Below are 25,143 nucleotides of genomic sequence, written 5' to 3'. Positions count from 1 at the left end.
AATCATAAAATTTGTATGGAACCACAAAGACCCTGACTAGCCAAAGCAATCTTGAGAAAGAATAAGAAAGTTGTAGATATCACAAAATTCCAGATTTCGAGATATACTACAAAGCTGTAGTCATCAATATAGTATGGTAGTGGCAGAGAAATAGATACATGGAGTAGTGGAACAAGAAAGAGAGCTCAGAAACAAATCCAGTGTTATATGGTCAATTAATCTATGACAATGAAAGCAAGAATATACAATGGGGCAAAGACAGTTTCTTTAAGAAATGGTGTGAAAACCGCACAGGTACTTTTTTTTTTTTTTTTTTTTTTTTTTTTTTTTTTTGCACAGGTACTTTAAAAAGAATGGAACTGGACCATTTTCTAAAATCACACACCAAAAAACTCAAAAAGGAATAAAGATCTAAATGTGAGACCTGAAACCATAAAACTTCTAGAAAAGAACATAGGAAGGAATTTCTTGGACATCAGCCTTAGCAACATTTTTCTAGATCAGGTTCCAAAGGCAAGGGAAGCAGGGGCAAAAATAAACTATAGGACTACATCAAAATAAAAAGCTTTTTCATAGCTAAGGAAATCATCAACAACACTAAAAACAATCTATTGAATAGTAGAAGATATTTGCAAATGATATATATGATAAGGGATTAATATCCAAAATATACAAAGAACTTATATAACTCAACACAAAAAAAGTAAACAATCTGATTTAAAGAAAGAATCATGGAACTCTACATCAAAAACTAATGATGTAATGTATGGTGATTAATATAACCTAATAAAATAAAATTAAAATAAAATAAAAACGGGTAGAGTATCTGAATAGACAATTTTCAAAAAAAGGCATTCAGATATTCAACAGAGACTTGCAAAGTGACTCATCATCAGTAATCATCAGGGAAATGGAAATAAAAACCATAACCAGTTATCACTTATACCTGTCAGAATGGCTAAAATCAAAAGACAAGAAGTAATGTGTTGGTGAGGATGTGGAGGAAAAAGAACCTGATATACTTGTTGTGAATGTAAATTAGTGCAGCCACTGTGGAAAACAGTATGGAGTTTCTCAATAATTGAAAATACTAACACAATATGATCCAGTAATTCCAATACTGGGTGGAATTAGCCAAAGAAAATTTAAATCTTACTTCAAAAGGATATATGTACCCCTATGTTTATTGAAGAATTATTTACAATAGTTGAATATGGAAGCAACCTAAGTGTCCGCCAATAGATGAATGGATAAGGAAGATACACACACACACACACACACACACACACACACACACACACTAGAATATTGTGGAGCCAAAAAAACCCAAAAAAAAAAAAACAAAAACAAATGAACGAGACTGTGCCATTTGTGAAAACAAGGATGGATTATATTATGCTAAGTGAAATAAGGCAAACTGTGAAAGACAAATAACATATGATTTCACTCATATGTGGAATCTAAGATAAAATGAATAAACAAACAAAAAAACAGAGTCATAACTTTAAATATATCCAGGTATGGAGTGAATGCCATGGGGATAAAAGTAACAGCATAAAGAATATAATCCATAATATTAAATAGTGTTAGTATTGTAATAGTAATGGTATCTACACTTGTGGTCAGCATATCATGATGTATAAACTTGTTTAATCATTATGTTGTACACCTGAAAATAATATAACATTGTGTGTCAACTACACTCAAATAAAATAATTATTAAAAAAATATCAAGTACCCAAGTAACTACAATTTCACATGAAATGAATCCCTTAATGCAAAAACATAAGAAAGAGGGAGCATTAGTACCAATTTTACAGAACAAAGGAGGATTTAAAGAGAGTGTTATGAACAATTGTACACCAATAATTTGCATAACATTTATTAAATGGGCACATTTTTAGAAATACACAACCTACCAATTTTAAACCATCATGAAACAGAAAATCTGAACAGAGCTATAATTTTAAGAAGATGTGGTCTCCCCACAAAGTAATCAAAAGTATCCACCAAAGGAAAGCTTAGGACCACATGATTTATTGGTCAGTTTTTCCTAACATTTAGAGAATTAACACCAATCCTCTCATCTTCTTCCAAATGCTGAAGAAGTAATTCTTCTAAGCTTATTTTATCAGGTAAGCATTACACTGACATCAAAGCCAAAAAATTTCAATGTAATACTAGCAAACAATTCAGCAGCATTATTAAAATGATAAGACACAATAGTAAAGTGGGATTTATTCCTGGAATACAAGGGTAATCATATGAAAACCAATCAACTGACACATTGGCAGAATGAAGGGGAAGGTAATACACGTGAGCATCTCAACTGATGCAGATAAAAGTACGTGACAAAATCCATCATATTTTTATGATGAAAACACTGACCAAATTAGGAATAGAAAAAAGCTGCATCAACATAATAAAGACTTTATATGGGAAACACAGGGCTAACATCATACTCAGTGGTGAAAGACTGAAGACTTTTCCTTTAAGATAAGGAACAAGATAAGGATGACAATTTTACCATCTCTATTCAATATAGTACTGAAACTCCCAAGTCAGAGCAATTAGGCAAGAAAAATAGGTAAAATGCATCTGCAGTGGAAAGAAGAATCTAGACACCAATAAATAGATACCTCATGTTCCTGGATTAGAAAACTCAATGTTAAGATGGCAATATCACCCAAGTGATCTACAGATTCGGTGCAATCTCTAACATAAAGCCAACATTTTTTTGCAGTGGTAAAATAATCCGTTGTAAATCCATATAAAATCACTTTCCTTTTGCTTCTTTGTTTTGTTTCTTAAATTCAACATATGAGTGAAATCATATGATATTTGTCTTTCTCTTACTGACTTATTTCACTTAGCATAATACTTTCTAACTCCATCCATGTTGTTGCAAATGACAATCCATATGAAATCTCTAATATTAATTGATTATATATATAATTTATATAATTATGTAATATATAATTGATTTTATATATATGTAATTTATATAATAAATATATATGTAATTTATATAATTACATAATATTTAATTGATTTTATATAAATCCATTACTTGACTAATCATTAGGGAAACTCAAATTTCATCCACAAAGAGACACCCCTTCAAATACATTGGGATAACTATTAAAAATAAAAAACAAAAAAGAAAATAATAAGTGTTGGTGATGATGTGCAGAAATTGGAACACTTTCGCTTCGATGGGAATATAAAATCATGCAGCTGCTATGGGAAACAGTATGTATGCTCCTCAAAAATTTAAAAGTACCATTAACATTTAATAATTTCACTTCTTAGTATATACCCAAAAGTATTGAAACAAAGTTTCAACCAGATATTTGTACACATATATTCATAGCAGCAATATTCACAGTAACCAAAAGGTGGAAGCAAACCAATTGTTCACCACTGAATGAAAGAATAAACAAAACACAGTATGTACATATAATGTAATATTGTTAAGCTTTAAAAGGAAAGGAAATTCTGACAAATGGAATAACATGGATGAATTTTGAAGAATTATGCTCTAAAGGGTAACTACTTATGATTCCACTTTTATGACGTACCTAGAGTTGTCAAATTCATAGAAACAGAAAATAAAGTGGTGGTGGCCAGTGGCTGAGGTGAGGGAGGAATGGTGTTTTTTTTTGGTTTAATGAGTACAGTTTCAGTTTGAGGAGACAAAAAAAAAAAAGATCTGGATATGAATGATTGGTAATGTTTTCACAACAATGTGAATGTACTTAATGGCACTAAATTTCACGTTTGAGAGTGGTTAAATGGTAAATTTTATGTTATGTAAAAATAACCTAGCATAATGAAAAGGTGATCAACTATTACTTTGCTAACTATGGGGAGAACTAGTGTGGATAATCTTAGCATCACATATATTTAGCTATAATATATTAAATATTTGAGGCAGTGATTGACTTTGTTTATATTTTGCATAAGGTTAAATTTTTTTTTTCTTTTTTGTGTCTCTTAAGAACCAATCTTAGGAGAAGCATCTCAAAGATATGCTGAATAGCAGGAAGCCAGTCACTTAGGATTAAACTTTTTTTTATTAAGTTTTTTGTTTTAATCCCAGTAAAATTAACATACAGTGTTATATTAGTCTCAGGTGTACAATATATTGATTCAACAATTCTATACATTACTCAGTGCTCATCATGAGAAGTTTACTCTTTAATCCCCATTATATATTTCATCCATCCTCCCACTCATCTGCCCTCTGGTAATCGTCAGTTTATTCTCTATATTTAAGAGTCTTAATTTAGGTTTCTCTCTCTCGATCTCACTCTTTCCTTTTGCTTCTTTGTTTTGTTTCTTAAATTCAACATATGATTGAAGTCATATGGTATGTGTCTTTCTCTGACTTATTTCAGTTAGCATAATACTCTCTAGCTCCATCCATGTTGTTGCAAGTGGAAAGATGTCATTCTTTTTTATGGCTGAATAATATTCAATGGTACATATATACTACATATTAATTATCCATTCATCTGGCAATGGACACTTGGGCTACTTCCATAATTTGATTATTGTAAATTATGCTCCAATAAGCATGTGCATCTATTCCTTTCAAGTTTTTTGGTATTATTTTGTGTAAATACCCAGTACTGCAATTACTGGATCGTAAGGTAGTTATATTTTTAACTTTTAGAGGAACCTCCATTCTATCTTCCATGGTAGTGGCACCCTTTTGCATTCCCACTGAGAATGCAAGAAGGTTCCTTTTCCGCCACATCCTCTCAAACACTTCTTTCTCCTATTGTTGCGTTTAGCTATTCAGACCAGCCATTCAGACCAGATGTGATATCTCATTGTAGTTTTGACTTGCATTTCTGTAATAATGAGTGATGTTGAGAGTCTTTTCATGTGTCTCTTGGCCATCTGAATGTTTTTGTTTCTGTTTTTTGAAAAAAATCTATTCATCTGTATGTTTTCTTTGGAGAACTGTCTGTTCATGCCTTCTGCCATTTTTTAAATTGGATTATTTGGGGTATTTTTGCTGTTGAGTTCTATGAGTTCTTTGTATATTTTGGATACTAACCTTTTATCAGATATGTTGTTTGCAAATATCTTCCTTCAGTAGTTTGTCTTGTAGTTTTGTTGATTGATTCCTTTGTTGTGCAGAAGATTTTTATTTTCATGTAGTCCCAACAGTTTATTTTTGCTTTTGTTTCCCTTGCTTCAGAAGACATATATACAAAAATGTTGCTAAGGCTGATATCACAGAAATTACTGCCTGTGCTCTTTTCTAGAATTTTTATGGTCTCATGTCTAACATTTAGGTTCTTAATCCATTTTCAGTTTATTTTTGTGTATGGTGTAAGAAAGTGGTCCAGTTTCATTGTTTTGCATGTTGCTATCTAGTTCTCCCAACATCATTTGTTGAAGAGATTGTCTTATTTCCACTGGATATTCTTTCTTGCTTTGTCGAGGATTAGTTGACGATAGAGTTGTGGGTTCATTTCTGGGTTCTCTGTACTGTTACGTTGATCTATGAGTCTATTTTTGTACCAGTACCATACTTTTTTGATCACTACAGCTCTGTAATATAACTTGAAACCTGGAATTGTGATGCCTCCAGCTTTGCTTTTCTTTTTCAAGATTGCTTTGGTTATTTGGGGTCTTTTTTGGTTCCATATGAATTTTAGGGTTGTTTGTTCTAGCTTTGTGAAAAAAATGTTGTTGGTATTTTGATAAGGACTGCATTAAATGTGTAGATTGCCTTGGGTAGTATACACATTTTAACAGTGTTTGTTCTTCCATTCTTTGAGCATGGCATGCCTTTCCATTTTTGGTGTCATCTTCAATTTCTTTTATCAGTGTTTTATGGTTTTCAGAGAACAGGACTTTCACCTCTTTGGTTAAGTTATTTTTTCTAGATATTTTATTGCTTTTGTACAATTGTAAATGAGACTGTTTTCTTCTCTTTCTGCTCTTTAATTATTAGTATATAGAAATAGAACAGATTTCTGTACATTGATTTTGTATCCTGAGACTTTACTGAATTCATTTATTAGTTCTAGTAGATTTTTTTTTTGGAGTCTTTAGGATTTTCTAGGTATAGTATCATGTTATCTTCAAATAGTGGAAGTTTGACTTCTTCCTCGCTTATTTGAATGCCTTTTATTATTTATTTATTTATTTATTTATTTATTTATTTATTTATTTATTTTCTCTGATTGCTGTGGCTTAGACTTCCAGTACTGTGTTGAATAAAAGTGGTGAGAGTGGATATCCTTGTCCTGTTCCTGATCTTAGAGGAAAAACTCTAGCTGCTGTTGCTGGTTTTTCATATATATGACCTTTATTATGTTGAAGTATGGTCCTTCTAATCTCCTTTTTGAGTTTTTATTTTTATCATGAATGGATGTTGTACTTTTTCTGCATCAATTTAAATGATCATATGGTTTTAATATGATTAACCTTTTTAAAAAACCTACCACAGATCAATTATTTCCTATAAGAAACAGAGTATTAGTGTTATCAATTATGATTCAGTGGTATGTTTCTCAGAAGAAAACATATAATATTCATATTTGTCCCTTTAGTCTTTTCTTCCCAAATTCTATCCTCTATATCACTGTTAGATCAATTTCCCCTAAACAGTTTTCTTTGTGATATTCCACTCCCCTTAAATTTCATTGTCCCTTCACTACAAGATAAAATCCAAAAGTTTCCACTTTGACATTTCAGGCTATCAAATGATCTGGTACTTATTTGTGTTTTGAATTGTCCTCCCAAATTACATTTCAACCTAAAGTCTCTGCTTTTATCTACAAATCTATCTCCTTTATATCCATGGTTTGGATTGTGAATTTTTCTAGACCTGAAATTCCCTTCATTATATTGTGTATATACAAAGTATAAATTCCACTTCCTCCATGAATTTTTTGAGGACATCATCCCATACTGATCTCCATCTTCTGAATTCTGATAACCTTATTAATTGCAAATTTGTCACTTGGCCTTAGGTTAATATCTTTTAACTATTATATATAAATATATATATATAAATATCTATTGTCTATAACATATATATATATATATTATATACACTCTTGAAGAGAATGTGAATGTTATAACTACAAATCATATGAATGAGTTACTGAACAAGCCTATCACACCTTATCCAAACAAATGTCTCCCATTTAAAGAAGTTACCTTTAGAAAATCAAATACTTAATAAAATAGTGTTATTGTTCAAAATATAATTAGCATCTCTTTTTGGGAATTCTTTCTGTAGAGCTTTCATCCTTTGGGGACTAATATAGTTTTTGAAATAGTAAAGTCATATTGATTTGAGATGGTGAATAGTTTGAGTGATATAGTTTGGCATTAAATTTCTTTATTCTTGCATCCCTTTTATTTCATTACTTTATATGGTGATTTTCAAACAATAAAAGAATATTTAAAAAATATATTTCTTATGATACACCTAAAATACATTAGAAGAATTTCTTCAAAATATTTTGAGCCTAGGAGTAAGTGTGCAATTTTACAAAAAAAAAACCTAATCCTCTGAAAAGATTAACACTTATTTGGGAGACAACTTTCTAGTAGCCTAAAAATCTTTCTCATTTCTGAAAAAAAAAAATACATACATAAATAAATAGAAATATTTTACCGTTCCACACAGCCGGAAAGCCTGGAGCAATGGCTAGAAGCAGGGGCATCATGACCCCCAGCAACATATAAGAATCCATTGTATGCTGCAACTCCCACACCTCCACGTCTTTTGGACATTGAAGCACACAGACTCCACTTGTTAGTGTGTGGGTCAAAGTATTCCATTGATTTGAGGCAGGAACTTCCATCACGACCACCAATAGCATATAGTCTAGGAAAAAAGAGCAGAAGTGTGTGTGTGTGTGTGTGCGTGTGTGTGTATAAAACACTTTCAATTTGTGCATCGAATAAATGTAAAAACACCTTGTACAAAGCACTCAAGTTTATGACTATATGTTCTGCTCCCTTAGTATTTTGTAGTGGATGCCCTGAGTTTGTGAATGGATAGTTACCTAAAGGCATTTTTCAAGGTCTAATCTACTCCAAACCTCCCATGCTTCATCATTTTTGTGAAAGTTTGACACAATGGACTAAAACATTCCATGAGAAATGAAGACAGAGAGAGAAAGGAGATATCAAAAGCATTGGCAGTATTTGTCAATGCCTCAATAAACCTGGAAATTAAAATATAAAATGGGTAGGTAGGATGTTTCCAAAGACTTACTCCAGCAACCTTATGATTTTGGCTAGGTTCAACTGCATAGCATTAAAATCCCTTTTATCTTTATGAACTGTTTTACTTAGTATTAAAAACATTTGTCATGAAATAAGTCAATCAGAGAAAGACATGTATCATATGATCTCACTGATATGAGGAATTCTTAATCTCAGGAAACAAACTGAGGGTTGTTGGAGTGGTGGGGGGTGGGAGAGATGGGGTGGCTGGGCGATAGACATTGGGGAGGGTATGTGCTATGGTGAGCGCTGTGAATTGTGCAAAACTGTTGAATCACAGATCTGTATCTCTGAAACAAATAATATATTATATGTTAAAAAAAAGAAGATAACAGGAAGGGAAAAATGAAGGGGGGGAATTGGAGGGGGAGATGAACCATGAGAGACTATAGACTTTGAGAAACAAACTGAGGGTTCTAGAGGGGAGGGTGTGGGGGGATGGGTTAGCCTGGTGATGGGTATTAGAGAGGGCATGTTCTGCATGGAACACTGGGTGTTATACGCAAACAATGAATCATGGAACACTACATCAAAAACTAATGATGCAATGTATGGTGATTAACATAACAATAAAATAAAATAAAATATATTAAAAAAACATTTGTCATTAAGAAGACTAACTTAATAAACGACTAAGGGAATAAGATAGAATCAACAAACTGGATTTTTTCCTAAGAAGATATATTAGCTATCCCATTTCTTCCATAAATTTTAGAATGCCAATTCTTATGATGAGCAGTATTTTTAATCTAATTTAAATTAATTCTGCATCAATAAAAAACATAAACATTTACTAAACCATATGTTTATAACTGCCCTTCATGCTCAGTTGTGAATAATAGCATGTCAGTAAAACATAATTAAATTAGTCAAATTTGATGATTTCAGTCTGTTCTGTAATAGGTTGGAGACACTTCCCAAGTCACCTGATATTGAGATCAAGCCAAAGATAATCAGATTTAGGAGTATTTTAAGCTCTAAGACACTGTAAGACTAGGTATCCTCTTAATAGACATTTACTACTTCATGCACAAGGTGATATAAACCATCTTTGCTGAAATTTCCCAGTTGTATGATGAAATGTTGATTTTATATACAGTCAGTACAGACACACAAGGCTGTCTCCTGCCACTGATCAGTTCTGGTGTCTGAAATTGTGATCATTAAAGTCTCTCCTATATGCTGGTCATTGTTTCTAAAGGCCTCTTGTTAGAAATGGCATAATTGCCCTGAAGAAGTAACGATTCAAAGATCTTAGCAACCTTTAATGTCATTGGGTTTTAATATATTACCTTGCTGTCATAGGCAAGTGATCAGGAAGGGGGAAAGATTCAGAAAGATAAGACTCGGTGTAATTATAAAGTTGGGAACCCTGAACACTCAGGACAGTGAATGATAAAGAACACAAAGACTTGCCCTATTATAAAACTAACCAGTTTTAATAAGAATAAGTCATGATGCAAAAAATGGTAACTTCTTGAAGGCAAAATTGGAACTTCTTTGCCTATAAAAGTGCTTCTCAAATTTAACTTGCTCACAAGTCACTTGAGGATATTTTTTTAAAAAGATTTTATTTATTTATTTGAGACAGAATGAGAGAGAGAGAGAGAGCACATGAGAGGGGGGAGGGTCAGAGGGAGAAGCAGACTCCCCGCTGAGCAGGGAGCCCGATGTGGGACTCAATCCAGGGACTCCGGGATCATGACCTGAGCCGAAGGCAGTCGCTTAACCAACTGAACCACCCAGGCGCCCCGAGGATATTTTTTAAATGCCAATTCTGATTCAGGAAGTCTAGGGTGGGGCTAAAATTCAGCATTTCTTTTTTTTTTTTTAAGATTTTATTTATTTGACAGAGAGAGAGACAGCCAGAGAGAGAACACAAGCAGGGAGAGCAGGAGAGGGAGAAGCAGGCTTCCTGCAGAGCAGGGAGCCTGATGCGGGGCTTGATCCCAGGACCATGGGATCATGACCTGAGCCGAAGGCAGATGCTTAACCATCTGAGCCACCCAGGCACCCCATCAGCATTTCTAAATAGATCTAAGGTAATGCTGATGCTGCTGGTCCCAGGACTATGCTTGAATAGCAAGGCAAGACAGAATATTTAATTAAATGTTCATTTTAGACAAGCATTTTCCATGTAATGAAGGGAAAGTTCCAACAAAGGACTTATATTACTGATTACTACGATGTCCTGGTCATTGAGAATGCTTATTGATTGATGGATCACATCACTGAAGTTTGTACCACATGACCTGGGACTAAAGAGCATTCATATTTGGGTTTACTCACTTATTGTTTAATGCAACAACACCAACTGTGCTTCTAGGAGTTGACATACTGGCCACATAATTCCATTGACGTCCCTCAGGGTCCCATCTTTCTACGGTATTTAGATAACTCCATCCATCATGACCACCGACAGCATACATTGGTCCTTCGAGTGTGGTTACACCTAAGAGATAAAAATAACATGAGATCTCACCTAGGTATACCACACATAATGAATTTTTTTTTTCATTTTGCAAGCAACTGGCTGTTTAAAAAATTGTTTTTGTTTCTTAAATGGTTTTGTGTATACATTATAATTTACTAATCTTGATATGAAATTAAACATGGTCTCTCAACCCTAGGAAATTTTCAGGCATAGTTATTGTATAATGGCAGGGTGTCATTGTTGTAATACTGAAGTTAATGGAAGTAGTGGAACACACCATTTCTAGGGATGTAATAGAAAATGCAAACTATTTTTTCTGGCATAATTTCAACACCATTTTTTATATGTAAGGGATAGATGAGACATCTATACTGAATCTTAGTTTATTCATAGTTTATTCATAGGTTAGCTGTAGTAGGTCTTTTTAACCCGTGCTTTTTATTATAGTGATAAAAAATTCATATGAGATAACCAAATAAACAGGGATTTTTGAGGTTTAGTTAGAAATTTGTTCCATTACATACTATGAATTGCCCCTATCTAACTGCTTCTCTGGGAATTCACATAATTAGCCTTTTCCCACCACCTTCTTCACCATCTCAATTAGCATCTCAGTGGTATAACTTCATCACTTCTACCTTCTTAGTAATATCAATTAGATTTTAAAAACTTGCTATGATTTCTCTGTGAGATATGTTTTCTAAGCAATGTCTAGGAATCACACTGACACAACTGAGCTGAAAAATTATATAGTTTATCATTTGACATGGACACTTTTTAAGATAATGTGGGAAAAAAGACAATACCTGCCACTTTTTAGATGTGTAAGTCAGTTCTTAAAAAAATAAGGCAATTATTATGCTTTTTAAACAAACTCTAAGATATTGAAAATTTATGGAGTCTACCATGAAGAAAGATTTACCCTGACAAATATTCAGGAGAATCAAAGTTCCCAGCTGTTTCAGAAGTCTCCACTTCATCTTTCTTAAACTTCTTGGGAGTCTCTAGCTTAAGTATAACTTAGAGTTGCTCTCAATCAAAGCAGTTTTTTCTAAATATCCTTGCTTTGGCCCTGCATCCCAAGCCTTTTGCTGAAATACAGATTTGCCTCTTATGGGAAGGGACAAAGTTCATCAAATTAGAAACACAATGTCTTTCCATCATCAAGTGCCTTTTTTTTTTTCTAAATTTAGTTTAGAAGAAAACTCCCTATTGTAGTTTTATGTTCCTCAATGATGTATTCCTTTCAGAACTTTTTATTCTTCCTAAAGTGGTACCGTTTTAAAATACATTTGAAGGGAGGCAGGATTAACAAGTATGACATCTGAAACAAGAAAAAAGTGTTTCACAAGTTTTTACCATTTGATTCAGCTTTTCAACATTTTGGAGACATTTTGACTAAGGGTTTGGCTAAATCCCAATAATGTGCATTCATGATGAGCACTGGATGATGTATGGAATTGTGGAATCACTATATGGTACACCTGAAACTTATATAATACTGTATGTTAATTATACTGGAATTAAAATAAAATAAAATCTCAATAATGTACAGCTGTATTAATTTTTTAAAAAGATCTACTAATGATGCATTCTTTAGAAACTATGTAACATGAAGCTCTTACCTAAGCCATGCCTATGTGTTGACATGGGAGGCATCACAGTCCAGATTTCGCCAACTGGATTAAAACATTCCACAGTATTCAAAGTTTTTAAACCATCTCTTCCTCCCACGACATAGAGCTTATTATCAATAACTGCAACTCCAAACTGAAGCCTACGGCCACTCATGGTGCCAATATGTAGCCAGCTGTTGGTTCTGAGATCGTATTTTTCGATTGTAGTGGTACCTTTTAAAGGGATATTAAAAAATGGAAACATTGCTTGTATAAAAATTTTAGTTGGCATCATTCACATTATATTTATGTACCTATAATTTATAGCATAGAATCAGTGATTGCAACTCAAATTAAAGTACCCAACGATTCTCTAACCTGGTTGACAAGGCAAAGGTAATATTTTGCCGCCGTCGGAGACAAATGGAAGAGTCAGAATAAAACAGTTCATTTAACGTATATGGTTTGTATACTTGTAACGGTTTCTTTGGCTATACTATGCTACTAGTAGTACTAACACAGGTGTCAACATGGTAATTTGAATCTATTACCAACTCTTTACACATCCATCATTATTTTAATTACCTACGGTCATTCAGTATATGAATTTATGTCCTTTTATTTTATTCAGTTGTGTGTGTGTTGATTTAAAATACAAGTGACTAAAGAAACAGGAATGAAAATTCCTTTTAAAAGGGCCTTTGGTGTTGATTCATACAATTTTCCATGACAGTAAAATGAAGGATTATAATTAAAAATAGATTAAGATTATTTATAATTATTTATTATATTTAAGAATTTAGTTCTGAGATATTACCTACTTTATGTGTTAATAAAAGTTCACTTTCTACTCAACTAGTAAAATGTTAATTTTGCTACCATAGTATACTGTCACTACTGCCATAGTAAATTGCCACTACTTCGTAATAAATTGATAATTTTTGCATCCATGTTCATCAGTAATATTGGCCTGCAGTTTTCTTTTTTAGTGGAGTCTTTACCTGGTTTTGGTATCAGGGTAATGCTGGTCTCATACAATGAATTAGAAAGTTTTCCTTCCTTTTCTATTTTTTGGAATAGTTTGAGAAGAATAGGTACCAAATCTTCTTTAAATGTTTGGCAGAATTACCCTATGAAGCCATGAAGCCCTGGACTTCTGTTTACTGAGAGACTTCTGATTACTGATTTAATTTCTTTGCTGGTTATCGGTCTATTCAAGTTTTCTATTTTGGTAGTTTATATGTTTCTAGAAATTTATCCATTTCTTCTATGTTGTCCAATTTGTTGGTATATAATTTTTCATAATATTCTCTTATAATTGTTTGTATTTCTGTGGTGTTGGTTATTTGTCCTCTCTCATTTTTTATTTTATTTATTTGGGGTCTTTCTCTTTTCTTTTTGATAAGTCTGGCCAGACGTTTATCAATTTTATTTTTTTATTTTTTGAAACAACTAGCTCCTGGTTTCACTGATCTGTTCTATTTTTTCTTAGTTTCTATATCATTTATTTCTGCTGCAATCTTCATTATTTCCTCCCTTCTGCTGGCTTATGTTTCATTTGTTCTTATTTTTCTAGCTCCTTTAGTACATAATAAATTGTCAGTTCTGTGAGCAATGCTTTTTTACCATTCAGATAGCTGCTGCTATTTTTTAGTAAAAGTTGATTTTGCACAAGGAAGTTTCTGACTAATAACCAAGGTAGGAAGTAAAGATTTATTATTCACACATATAGTGTACTTAAGACTGCTTTTGGCAGATTTACAGAATTTCATCACAAATGCATAGAGCCAACCATTGGAATAAGCGAAAAACACTTCTCAGTTGTTACTCTACTGGGCAACTTGTGGAGAAAATATAATTCATTAGTTATGATGAAAATATGTTTACATCTGAACTGTATCCACTGACCAATTATAATGCTATGGTATGAGATCATACCAAGTCAAAATTTAAGGAAAGTATATTGTATCTATGGCTGCTTCTGAAAGTTTTTCTATGTATATTAGCTTAGTGAAGACAGTGTTTATTTCTTTTCTGTAGTTTTAGATATTTTCTGATGAATATTGCATTGTAAGTATTTATGTCTCAAGAGTTTAGATTTTCACAATAAAAACTTGTGTATATACAGATACTCATTATCCTTTATCTTTAATACCTCCATCTTTCACTGATAAGATGGATTTGGCTGAATGCTGATTTACAGATCAATTGCTCTATTGACTACATTTACTACTGAAAGGTCAAATAACACCACTTAGAAGAATATCTTTTCTACACTAAGTATCTCTGGATGATCCTGTTAAAACTGGAATATCTACAAACATGCATCAACTTTCATTCTGTCAACCAGCCCATTTTTTTCTGAACTTTTTCAGATCTTTCTACTTCCTCATTCCAATCTTCCCAAATCTGTCTTCCTACCCACTTCTTCCTATTTTAACCTTTTATTTCAAACTCTTTTCAGTAGTGGAAGTAAATAAAAAGTGAATTTAGATTAGGAAATGAAGACTAGGCTGCTCTACTTACTAAAATTACAGAAATATTAATAGTGAAGTAGTCAGGAAATTGTACAAAGGTACATTAATCAAGTGCATACAGAAGATTTACACTGAAGTAATGTAGAAGTCTGTTTTATGCCAAGTTAGTTTTTTTTTTTTTTCTTTCTGGGCATTAGATGAAATATAGAAGATTAATATATCCCACATCTCTTATTTTTGTCTATGAACATATATAACTGGTAGTTCTATATCTTGAATTCTGAAGATTTCTTCAGCCCGTTTACCTACCTCCACTATTGCTTCAACTAATTGAATGTAAATCTCCTAGCTGGCCTACTATGTCAGCTCTACATCTGATGGGAAAACTTAAATTAGATTTTTTTTTTTTTTTTTTTTTTTTACTGACGTCTCTCCTTAGGACTCATTTTATGATGTTTCTGTGTATAAAACTCTTCTTCCCTAAACGTTGCAAATATTGTTTCTCAATTCATCTCTAAGCTCCTATTTGACCCTCATTTATGATCTGGTCAAGAGGAAACAAAACCAACCTAATGTAGTATTGCTGAGAACATGATCGCTCCTATAGCTGTGAATATATCTGATTTAGCGATTTTGTCCATCTATTTTTTTTTTTTTTGTTTAGTGTTCCATGATTCACTGTTTGCGTATAACACCCAGTGCTCCATGCAGAACGTGCCCTCTTTAATACCCATCACCAGACTAACCCATTCCCCCAACCCCTCCTCTCTAGAACCCTCAGTTTGTTTTTCAGAGTCCATAGTCTCTCATGGTTCGTCTCCCCCTCCAATTTCCCACCCTTCATTCTTCCCCTCCTGCTATCTTCTTCTTTTTTTTTTTTTTTTAACATATAATGTATTATTTGTTTCAGAGGTACAAGTCTGTGATTCAACAGTCTTACACAATTCACAGCACTCACCATAGCACATACCCTCCCCAATGTCTATCACCCAGCCACCCCATCTCTCCCACCCCCCACCACTCCAACAACCCTCAGTTTGTTTCCTGAGATTAAGAATTCCTCATATCAGTGAGATCATATGATAAATGTCTTTCTTTGATTGACTTATTTCGCTGAGCATAATACCCTCCAGTTCCATCTACATCATTGCAAATATATATACAATGGAATATTATGCAGCCATCAAAAGGAATGAAATCTTTCCATCTATTTTTAAAATGATCTAAAAATAACTATATTAGCCTCCCATTTATCCCATGCCATACCGTCTCTCAGAATTCATTGTTTTTAATAAATGAAAAGTTACTGCATACCTTTATGTACAAAGCCCAAAGTTTACCATTGGACCATTTTGTAAATTTTGACTCTGTGATCATACAACTTTCTGATGATTCTTTTAATATACATGGTAGGAGTTACAGTTAGCCCCAGTCACTTGTGTGATGCCTATATCTACCAACTAATTCCAAGTTAACTCTATGAGTCAAAAAGAAAATTAAGGTCAGAAGAAGTATTGCATTTCCTAGACATCAAAAGGGGAAAATTCAGAAAATATCTTTAAAAAATGAAATAATGCACTCTAAGAAAAAGCACGCATATTGAAATTATTTTTATAGTTTTATGAAAGAATGGAAATGTAATACTGATTTATATAGACAAATGTTACCCTTAATGTTTTGTTATACTTAAGGTTATTTTTCTTTCTTTTCTTTCTTGCCCCTAAGTGCTCAACCTTGGTTTTCTATAGATTCTAAGACCCTTAAAAAGAGAGGTCAGTTTTTGTTGTTTTGCTCTTTCTTCTAAAATAGTGGCAGTATAGCAAAAAGGAACATATAATTTAAGTAAGAATTCCACTTCCAGTCTTTCTAGATGCTCGTCCTTGGGTTGGCTATGTAACCTTAAGAGCCTCAGTTTCCTAATCTGCAAAACTGCAATACTATCTTGTAGCATTATTGTGAGGATTAGAAATTATGTTTGCAAAATGCCAATGAAGGGTGAGGAACTCAAAAATAGTTGTTTTTTACTATTATTGTAGTTTTCTGCAACTTCCCATAGGGCCTTTTTTTTCTCCATACACTAGGTACTCATGGAGTCTCAAATGAAACTTAGTTCCTTCCATATGAAACTGTGGTAATAGAGTCAAGGGGATTATAGGTTCACATTTAAGTCATTCTTTTTTTTTTTTCCTGTCATTTTTTTTAAATTTTATTATGTTATGTCACCATACACTACATCATTAGTTTTTGATGTAGTGACCCACGATCCATTGTTTTCGTATAACACCCAGTGCTTCATGCAGTACGTGCCCTCCTTAATACCCATCACCGGGCTAACCGATCCCCCCTCCCCCCTTCCCTCTAAAACCCTGTTTGTTTCTCAGGTCCATAGTCTCTTATGGTTCATCTCTCCCTCCAATTCCCCCCGCCCATTTTTCCCTTCCTTCTCTTAATGTCCTCCATGTTATTCCTTATGTTCCACAAATAAGTGAAACCATATGATAATTGACTTTCTCTGCTTGACTTATTTCACTTAGCATAATCTCTTCCAGTTCCATCCATGTTGATGTAAAAGTTGGGTATTCATCTTTTCTGATGGCTGAGTAATATTCCATTGTATATATGGACCACATCTTCTTTATCCATTCATCTGTTGAAGGGCATCTCGGCTCTTTCCACAGTTTGGCTATTGTGGACATTACTGCTATAAACATTGGGGTGCATATGGCCCTTCTTTACACTACATCTGTGTCTTTGGGGTAAATACCCAGTAGTGCAATTGCTGGGTCATAGGGTAGCTCTATTTTTAAATTTTTGAGGAACCTCCACACTGTTTTCCAAAGTGGCTGTACCAACTTGCATTCCCACCAACAGTGTAAGAGGGTTCCCCTTTCTCCACAACCTCTCCAACATTTGCTGTTTCTTTCCCTGTCCATTTTTCCCATTCTAACTGGTGTAAGGTGGTATCTTAATGTGATTTTGATTTTGATTTCCTGATGGCTAATGATGATGAACATTTTTTCATGTGTCTGTTAGCCATTTGTATGTCTTCTTCAGAGAAGTGTCTGTTCATCTCTTCTGCCCACTTTTTGACTTGATTATTTGTTTCTTGGGTGTTGAGTTTGAGAAGTTCTTTATAGATTTTGGATACCAGCCCTTTATCTGCAGTGTCATTTGCAAATATCTTCTCCCATTCTGTGGGTTGCCTCTTTGTTTTGTTGACTGTTTCCTTTGCTGTGCAGAAGCTTTTTATCTTGATGAAGTCCCAAAAGTTCATTTTTGCTTTTGTTTCACTAGCTTTTGGAGATCTATCTTGAAAGAAGTTGTGGCCGATGTCAAAGAGGATACTGCCTATGTTCTCCTCTAGGATTCTGATGGACTCCTGTCTCACATTGAGGTCTTTCATCCACTTTGAGTTTATCTTGTGAATGGTGTTAGAGAATGGTCGAGTTTCATTCTTCTGCATGTGGCTGTCCAATTTTCCCAGCACCATTTATTGAAGAGACTGTCTTTTTTCCATTGCATGTTTTTTCCTGCTTTGTCAAAGTTTATTTGACCATAGAGTTGAGGGTCCATATCTGGGTTCTCTATTCTGTTCCATTGGTCTGTATGTCTGTTTTTGCGCCAGTACCATGCTGTCTTGGTGATCACTGCTTTGTAATATAGCTTGAAATAGGGCAACGTGATGCCCCCAGCTTTGTTTTTCTTTTTCAACATCTCCTTGGCGATTCGGGGCCTTTTCTGATTCCATACAAATTTTAGGATTGTTTGTTCCAGCACTTGGAAAAATGTCATTGGAATTTTGATCGGGATGGCATTGAAGGTATAGATTGCTCTGGGTAGCAAAGACATTTTAACAATGTTTATTCTTCCGATCCTTGAGCAAGGAATGTTTTTTCATCTTTTTGTGTCTTCTTCAATTTCTTTCATGAGTGTTTTGTAGTTCCTAGAGTATAGATCCTTTACCTCTTTGGTTAGGTTTATTCCGAGGTATCTTATGGTTTTTGGTGCTATTGTAAATGGAATTGTTTCTTTAATTTCTCTTTCAACAGTTCTGTTGTTAGTGTATAAGAAAGCAACTGATTTCTGTGCATTGCTTTTCTATCCTGCCACATTACTGAATTGCTGGATGAGTTCTAGTAATTTGGGGGTGGAGTCTTTTGGGTTTTCCACATAAAGTATCATGTCATCTGTGAAAAGAGAGAGTTTGACTTCTTCTTTGCCAATTTGAATACCTTTTATTTCTTTTTGTTGTCTGATTGCTGTTGCTAGGACTTCTAGTACTATGTTGAACAACAGTGGTGAGAGTGGGCACCCTGGACGTGTTCCTGATCTTAAGGGAAAGGCTCTCAGCTTGTCCCCATTGAGGATGATATTTGCTGTGGGTTTTTCATAGATGGATTTTATGAGCTTGAGGAATGTTCCCTCTATCCCTATACTCTGGAGAGTTTTAATCAGGAAAGGATGTTGTATTATTTCTTCTTTGAATGTTTGGTAGAGTTCCCCAGGGAATCCATTAGGCTCTGGACTCTTGTTTTTTGGGAGGTTTTTGATCCCTGCTTCAATCTCGTTACTGGTTATTGGCCTATTCAGGTTGTCAATTTCTTCCTGCTTCAGTCTTGGCAGCTTATAGGTTTCCAGAAAGTCCTCCATTTCATCTAGATTGCTCAGTTTATTGGCATATAATTGTTGATAATAATTTCTAATAATTGTTTCTATTTCCTTGGTGTTGGTTGTGATCTCTCCCCTTTCATTCATAATTTTATTAATTTGGGTCCTTTCTCTCTTATCTCTGGATAAGTCTGGCCAGTGGTTTATCAATCTTATTAATTCTTTCGAAGAACGAACTTCTAGTTTCATTGATCTGATCTACTGTGTTTCTCGTTTCTAATTCATTGATTTCTGCTCTAATGTTAATTATTTCTCTTCTAATGTGTCGCTTAGGCATTGTTTGTTGCTTTTTCTCTAGTTCTTTAAGGTGTAGAGTTAGTTGGTGATTTTGGGATTTTTCTATTTTTTTTTGAGTGAGGCTTGGATGGCTATGTATTTCTCCCTTAGGACCGCCTTTGCAGGATCCCATAGGTTTTGGACCAATGTGTTTTCATTCTCATTGATTTCCATGAATTGTTTAAGTTCTTCTTTGATTTCTTGGTTGACCCAAACATTCTTGAGCAGAGTGGTCTTTAGCTTCCAAGTGTTTGAATTTCTGCCAAATTTTTTCTTGTGATTGAGTTCCAGTTTTAGAGCGTTGTGGTCTGAGAATATGCAGGGAATAATCTCAATCTTTTGGTATCGGTTGGTATCGGTTGAGACCTGATTTGTGAGCCAGTATATGGTCTATTCTGGAGAAAGTTCCGTGTGCGCTCGAGAAGAATGAGTATTCTGTTGTTTTAGGATGGAATGTTCTGTGAATATCTATGAGGTCCATCTGGTCCAATGTATCATTCAAAGCTCTTGTTTCCTTGTTGATTTTCTGCTTAGATGATCTGTCCATTGCTGAGAGTGGAGTATTGAGGTCTCCTACAATTAACATATTGTTATCAATATGACTCTTTATTTTGGTTAACAGTTGGCTTATGTAGATGGCTGCTCCCATGTTGGGGGCATAGATATTTACAATTGTTAGATCTTCTTGTTGGATAGACCCTTTAGGAATGATATAGTGTCCTTCTGTGTCTCTTATTACAGACTTTAGTTTAAAATCTAATTTGTCTGATATAAGAATTGCTACCCCAGCTTTCTTTTGAGGTCCGCTGGCATGGAAGATAGATCTCCATCCCTTCACTTTCAGTCTGGATGTATCTTTAGGTTCAAAATGAGTCTCTTGTAGACAGCATATGGATGGGTCCTGTCTTTTTATCCAATCTGCAACCCTGTGCCGTTTTATGGGAGCATTTAGGCCATTCACGTTGAGAGTGATTATTGAAAGGTATGAATTAATTGTCATCATGTTGCCTGTGAAGATGTTGTTTTTATAGATTGTCCCTGTAAATTTCTGTTGTATATCACTCTTGGGGTCTTTCTCCTTTTATAGAACCCCCCTTAATATTTCTTGCGGGGCCGGCTTAGTGGTCACATATTCTTTCAACTTCTGCCAGTCGTGGAAGCTCTGCATCTCTCCATCCGCTCTAAATGACAGTGTTGCCAGATAAAGTATTCTTGGCTGCATGTTCTTCTCGTTTAGTACCCTGAATATGTCATGCCAGGCCTTTCTGGCTTGCCAGGTCTCTGTGGATAGGTCTGACATTATTCTCATGTTCCTCCCTCTGTACGTAAGGAATCTCTCCCCCCTAACTGCCCTTAAGATGGTTTCCTTGGTTCTAAGATTTGCAAGTTTTACTATTACATGCCGGGGTGTTGGCCTGTTTTCCTTGATCTTAAGAAGGGTCCTCTCTGCCTCTAGGACTTGAATGTTTGTTTCATTCCCCAGATTAGGGAAGTTCTCAGCTACGATTTGCTCAAATACATCTTCTAGCCCTCTCTCTCTCTCCACTCCCTCCGGGATTCCAATGATCCTGATATTGGAACGCCTCAGGGTGTCACTTATTTCTCTGATTCTATTTTCATGGATCCTGAGTTGTTTTTCCCTGGCCTCCTCTTTTCCCTTTTTATCTATTATACTGTCTTCCAGATCGCTTATTCTCTCTTCTGTCTCAGTTACCCTAGCTGTTAGATTATCTAGATCGGATTGGATCTCATTGATAGCATTTTTAAGTTCTGCCAATTCCCCTTTTATTTCTTCCCTTAGAGACTCTATGTTGCCATTAATTGATTTCTCCATTCTAGCCATTGTCTTCACAATTGCTAGCCTGAATTCCATCTCTGACATCTTGGTTATATCTGCATCCATTTGTAAATCTGCAGCATAAGTCATAATCTCTGAGTCTTTTCTGTTTTGGGGGCTCCTCCTAGTCATTCTGTTGATGGATGTTTGAGGGAATGTATAGAGTCTAAATTATTGACCAGAACCCAAGGAAGATGCACCTGTTTTCTTGGGACCTTAGGGTTGCTGGCCTCTTGTTTTCCCAGCCTGTCTTCTGCGGGAGGGGCCTGCCGCACTGTTACTCAGGCAACCCTGTTTGGGCGGTGTTGCCCTGTGCCCCTGTGGTGGGGGATGGGCTCAGTGGGAATCAGTCTTTGGGGCTTTTGTTCTCGGGAGCCTTTCCCTGGTGGCTTTCTGCATCTCTTCCGGGAGTCAGAGCACAAGAGACCGTTTCCTACCCTCTGCCTCAGAGCAGAGACACCGCAGTCTGTTCTTCAGTGAGCTCTCCAGGCCACACTGTCTCCGTTTCTTTCTGTGCTGCTATAAACTGCAGCAGCCTGGGTTGTGTGCCCCTCTGCAGCACCCCCAGTCCTGCCTCCAGATCGGGGCATGTCTCTGCCCTTTTTGCTTCTAAAACCACCAGCTGCTCCCAGTTTGCGCGCGCGTGACTCCGCCGCTTGGGGTTTCCACCCCGGAGGTTGCAGTTCACCTGTGGGACCCCGGTGCACCGCGCAACCGTCGCTCCGGTTTCTGTCCAGGGGGCCAGCGGTTCACGTGCGCACGACCCCACCGCACTGGTCCTCCACCCCGGAGGCTGCCCTAAAGTTCTTTCCTGATGCTACCGGTCTGCGAGTCTGTGCCCTGTCTGCAGCGCGCGAGGCTGTTGCTCACTGGCGGTGTAGGATCCCCACGTCCAGGCACCCTCCCGCTGCCATTTATCCTCCGATATCTCCCCACAGAATCATGGCTCTCCGCTTCTTACCTCAAAACCAACCACCTGCGATATTCTGTTTGTAGAGATCCAGATCTTCTTACATCTCAGGCTGGTTTCGTGGTTGCTCAGAGTGGTTTGGTAGATATACAGCTCAATTCCGGAGACCAGTTGAAATATGGTCCCCTACTCCTCTGCCATCTTCCCCCCCTCCCATTTCTGTCATTCTTAAAAAAACTGATAAGGAACTGTAGATACTTATTACTATTTTTGTAACACATTCATTTTTTAATATAACTTAAGCAACAGGAAGCTGGAAAATAACAAAAATAGGGAACAAACAAAAAAACCCACAAAATGTTCCATTTTTTTCACTTTGCAGGTTAAACTATTATTTTTAATTAGAAACTAAGGATAACTATGCTTGCTTTTTTTTATGTAGTTCCCTTTAAATTTAAATATCAAACTAGACACCTTTTAATGTGTTGTTAATATTCATTCTATTCAACGAAATGTAATAAAATATCAAGTTACCAGACTTGCAATTAATTATAGGATCTCATGGCATTTGTTATTTTCTGAAGAGCATTAGTTTTGTGTAGTTACTTTATAAATAATTGCATTTACAAGCTTTTGTTTTATAGGTTTATGATTAGCAAATTTCTGATACCATCTTTCAGTTTCTAATTATACATATCAGAAGAAAGAATTGGTTTCCAGTGGCACAGAATTTTTTTTTAAGATTTTATTTATTTATTTGACAGAGAGAGACAGTGAGAGAGGGAACACAAGCAGGCGGAGTGGGAGAGGGAGAAGCAGGCTCCCCGCTGAGCAGAGAGCCCAATGCAGGGCTCGATCCCAGGACCCTGGGATCGTGACCTGAGCCGAAGGCAGACGCTTAATGACTGAGCTACCCAGGCGCCCCTCCAGTGGCACAGAATTTTGACTTTGGCATTATTTTCTATAAGGTATCAAATAACATTTCTATGCATGATTTGGCAGATTTTAAGTAGGTTGATTTTAATTTCTACACAACCCATATCTTAATTATAAAATTCTTGCCTCATCGTCTTGGAAACGTGGGTCCACAGACTAAGAAATCAAGTCGAAAAAGGCAGAGATATAGAAAAATGGGTTCTCAGAAGGGTTCAGAGTAGACATGATGGCCTCAGAAAGTTGTCCCTATTCCCTTTGATAAAATTCTTATGTAAAATCATTACTTCTTTCCAGGTTTAAATTGCTGACCTTATCAATGTTAACAGCATTCCAATTGGTCTTAAGGTTTAACTTACTTCAAGCTATGCACTCCTGGTTTGCTGACCTAAGTCTTAAAACTAACCCACTTTCCTTGAGATTCTGCAGATCATTGACCTTGAGGAATGAAGGACCAGACTTTCCCAGAAGATAAGGCCTGGCCACATTTGAAAACAGCTGCCACTGATGCCAACAAGTCTGTTCAAGGTCATGTTAACATACAATGAACTGCCTGAGCACCAGCTTCTCCTGCACATAGCCAGCTATTTCCCACACCTCCCCATTAAAACTCTATGGTTCATCTGGACTGGGAAGATGGTCTTTGGGATATTAGTCCAACATCTTCCCAAGTAGCTGGCTTCTTGAATAAAGCAACCTTTCCTTTCCCACGTTACTTGTCTCTCAAGTATTGTTTTTCAAGGGGAAAGCAGCCAAACCTGAGTTAGGAAATGGTTATCTGTCTGGTAAGAGATTTTGGTGAGCTAGCCAAGAGTTTTGCTTACAATTTATCTAGCCCCCTTGGGATTCCTGGGATGGAGCAGTTGGCCAAGACAGGGCCAGGCCTTACCCATTCATTTCCCAAGCTGGTGGCTATGATAGTTGGAGCCATCTGCTTGTGGTTAGTCAACCCTAGGGTGGAGAATTTGAAGGATTTTCCCAAGCATTTGCCCAAACTCCTTTTGTTTCAGGGAGGCTCCCTGTCTTCTCCAACCTGGTGTGGACTGCTTACTTTTGCTTTTTGTTGGTGGAGAAGAAACATGTATCTGTTCAACTGTTTGAGCTGAGATCTAGGATCAAGTCAGTCCACTGACATGCATTCTGGGAGTCTTTTTTCTATGTCATCTGAGCTTTTAGCCATTTGGACCTTTCTGGGTCAATTTGTGGCACCACTGGTAAGAGAAGTGACTCAGAAGTGATTCCATCGAAGGAGTCTCTCCTTGAAGGAGAGGAATCTGTCTGTCTCAGAAGCACCTTGTCTGTTTGTCTGATTGTCTGTTTTAGGAATCTGCATAGGAATGGGAGGATTTAGTTTTGTTCCATCTGAGAGCACACTGGAGTGAATTCTGTCTGACGGGCATACTTATAGTTATGATTCCATATCTTTAAAAAATAGTATTTTATTGTAACACTTCTTGGCATATGTATGTTTTGAGCTTGAAAGAAAGAGGCCATTAAATGGATCTCTAAATTATTACACTCTTGTAAATTGGAGTTGTTTTGTCAGAGATCAGATGAATGGCATGAAATTCCCTACATTCAGGCTTTTATATTATTTCATAATAAAGATGCTGCACAGAAAGGGACGTAATTGATGGTCCAGAGAGATAAGGAGGACAAAAATCTAAGACACCTGACCTTCCTGATAATCAGAATAATAAAGAAAAGTAGGAGGAATACAGGCA

General features: G+C 35.7%; 1 protein-coding gene across 2 annotated transcripts in view; it reads right to left on the bottom strand.

The window, feature by feature from the left end:
• Window positions 1-25,143, bottom strand: part of KLHL4 (kelch like family member 4) — a 171,499-nt gene that overhangs the window by 32,129 nt on the left and 114,227 nt on the right. For both annotated transcript variants that reach the window (XM_064574317.1, XM_045880176.2), the window contains 3 exons: window positions 12,328-12,552; window positions 10,558-10,720; window positions 7,652-7,864 (listed from right to left, as the gene is read on the bottom strand). In XM_064574317.1, the coding sequence (XP_064430387.1) occupies window positions 7,652-7,864; window positions 10,558-10,720; window positions 12,328-12,552 (601 nt within the window). The remainder of the gene's footprint in view (window positions 1-7,651; window positions 7,865-10,557; window positions 10,721-12,327; window positions 12,553-25,143) is intronic.

This window comes from Mirounga angustirostris, unplaced genomic scaffold (assembly GCF_029215605.1).
Source record: "Mirounga angustirostris isolate CCGP_5_RB_7025 unplaced genomic scaffold, mMirAng1.0.hap1 SCAF_11, whole genome shotgun sequence".
Lineage (NCBI taxonomy): Eukaryota > Metazoa > Chordata > Mammalia > Carnivora > Phocidae > Mirounga > Mirounga angustirostris.
The sequence above is the reverse complement of the archived record's forward strand: the minus strand, read 5'-3'. Positions and strand labels throughout refer to the sequence as shown.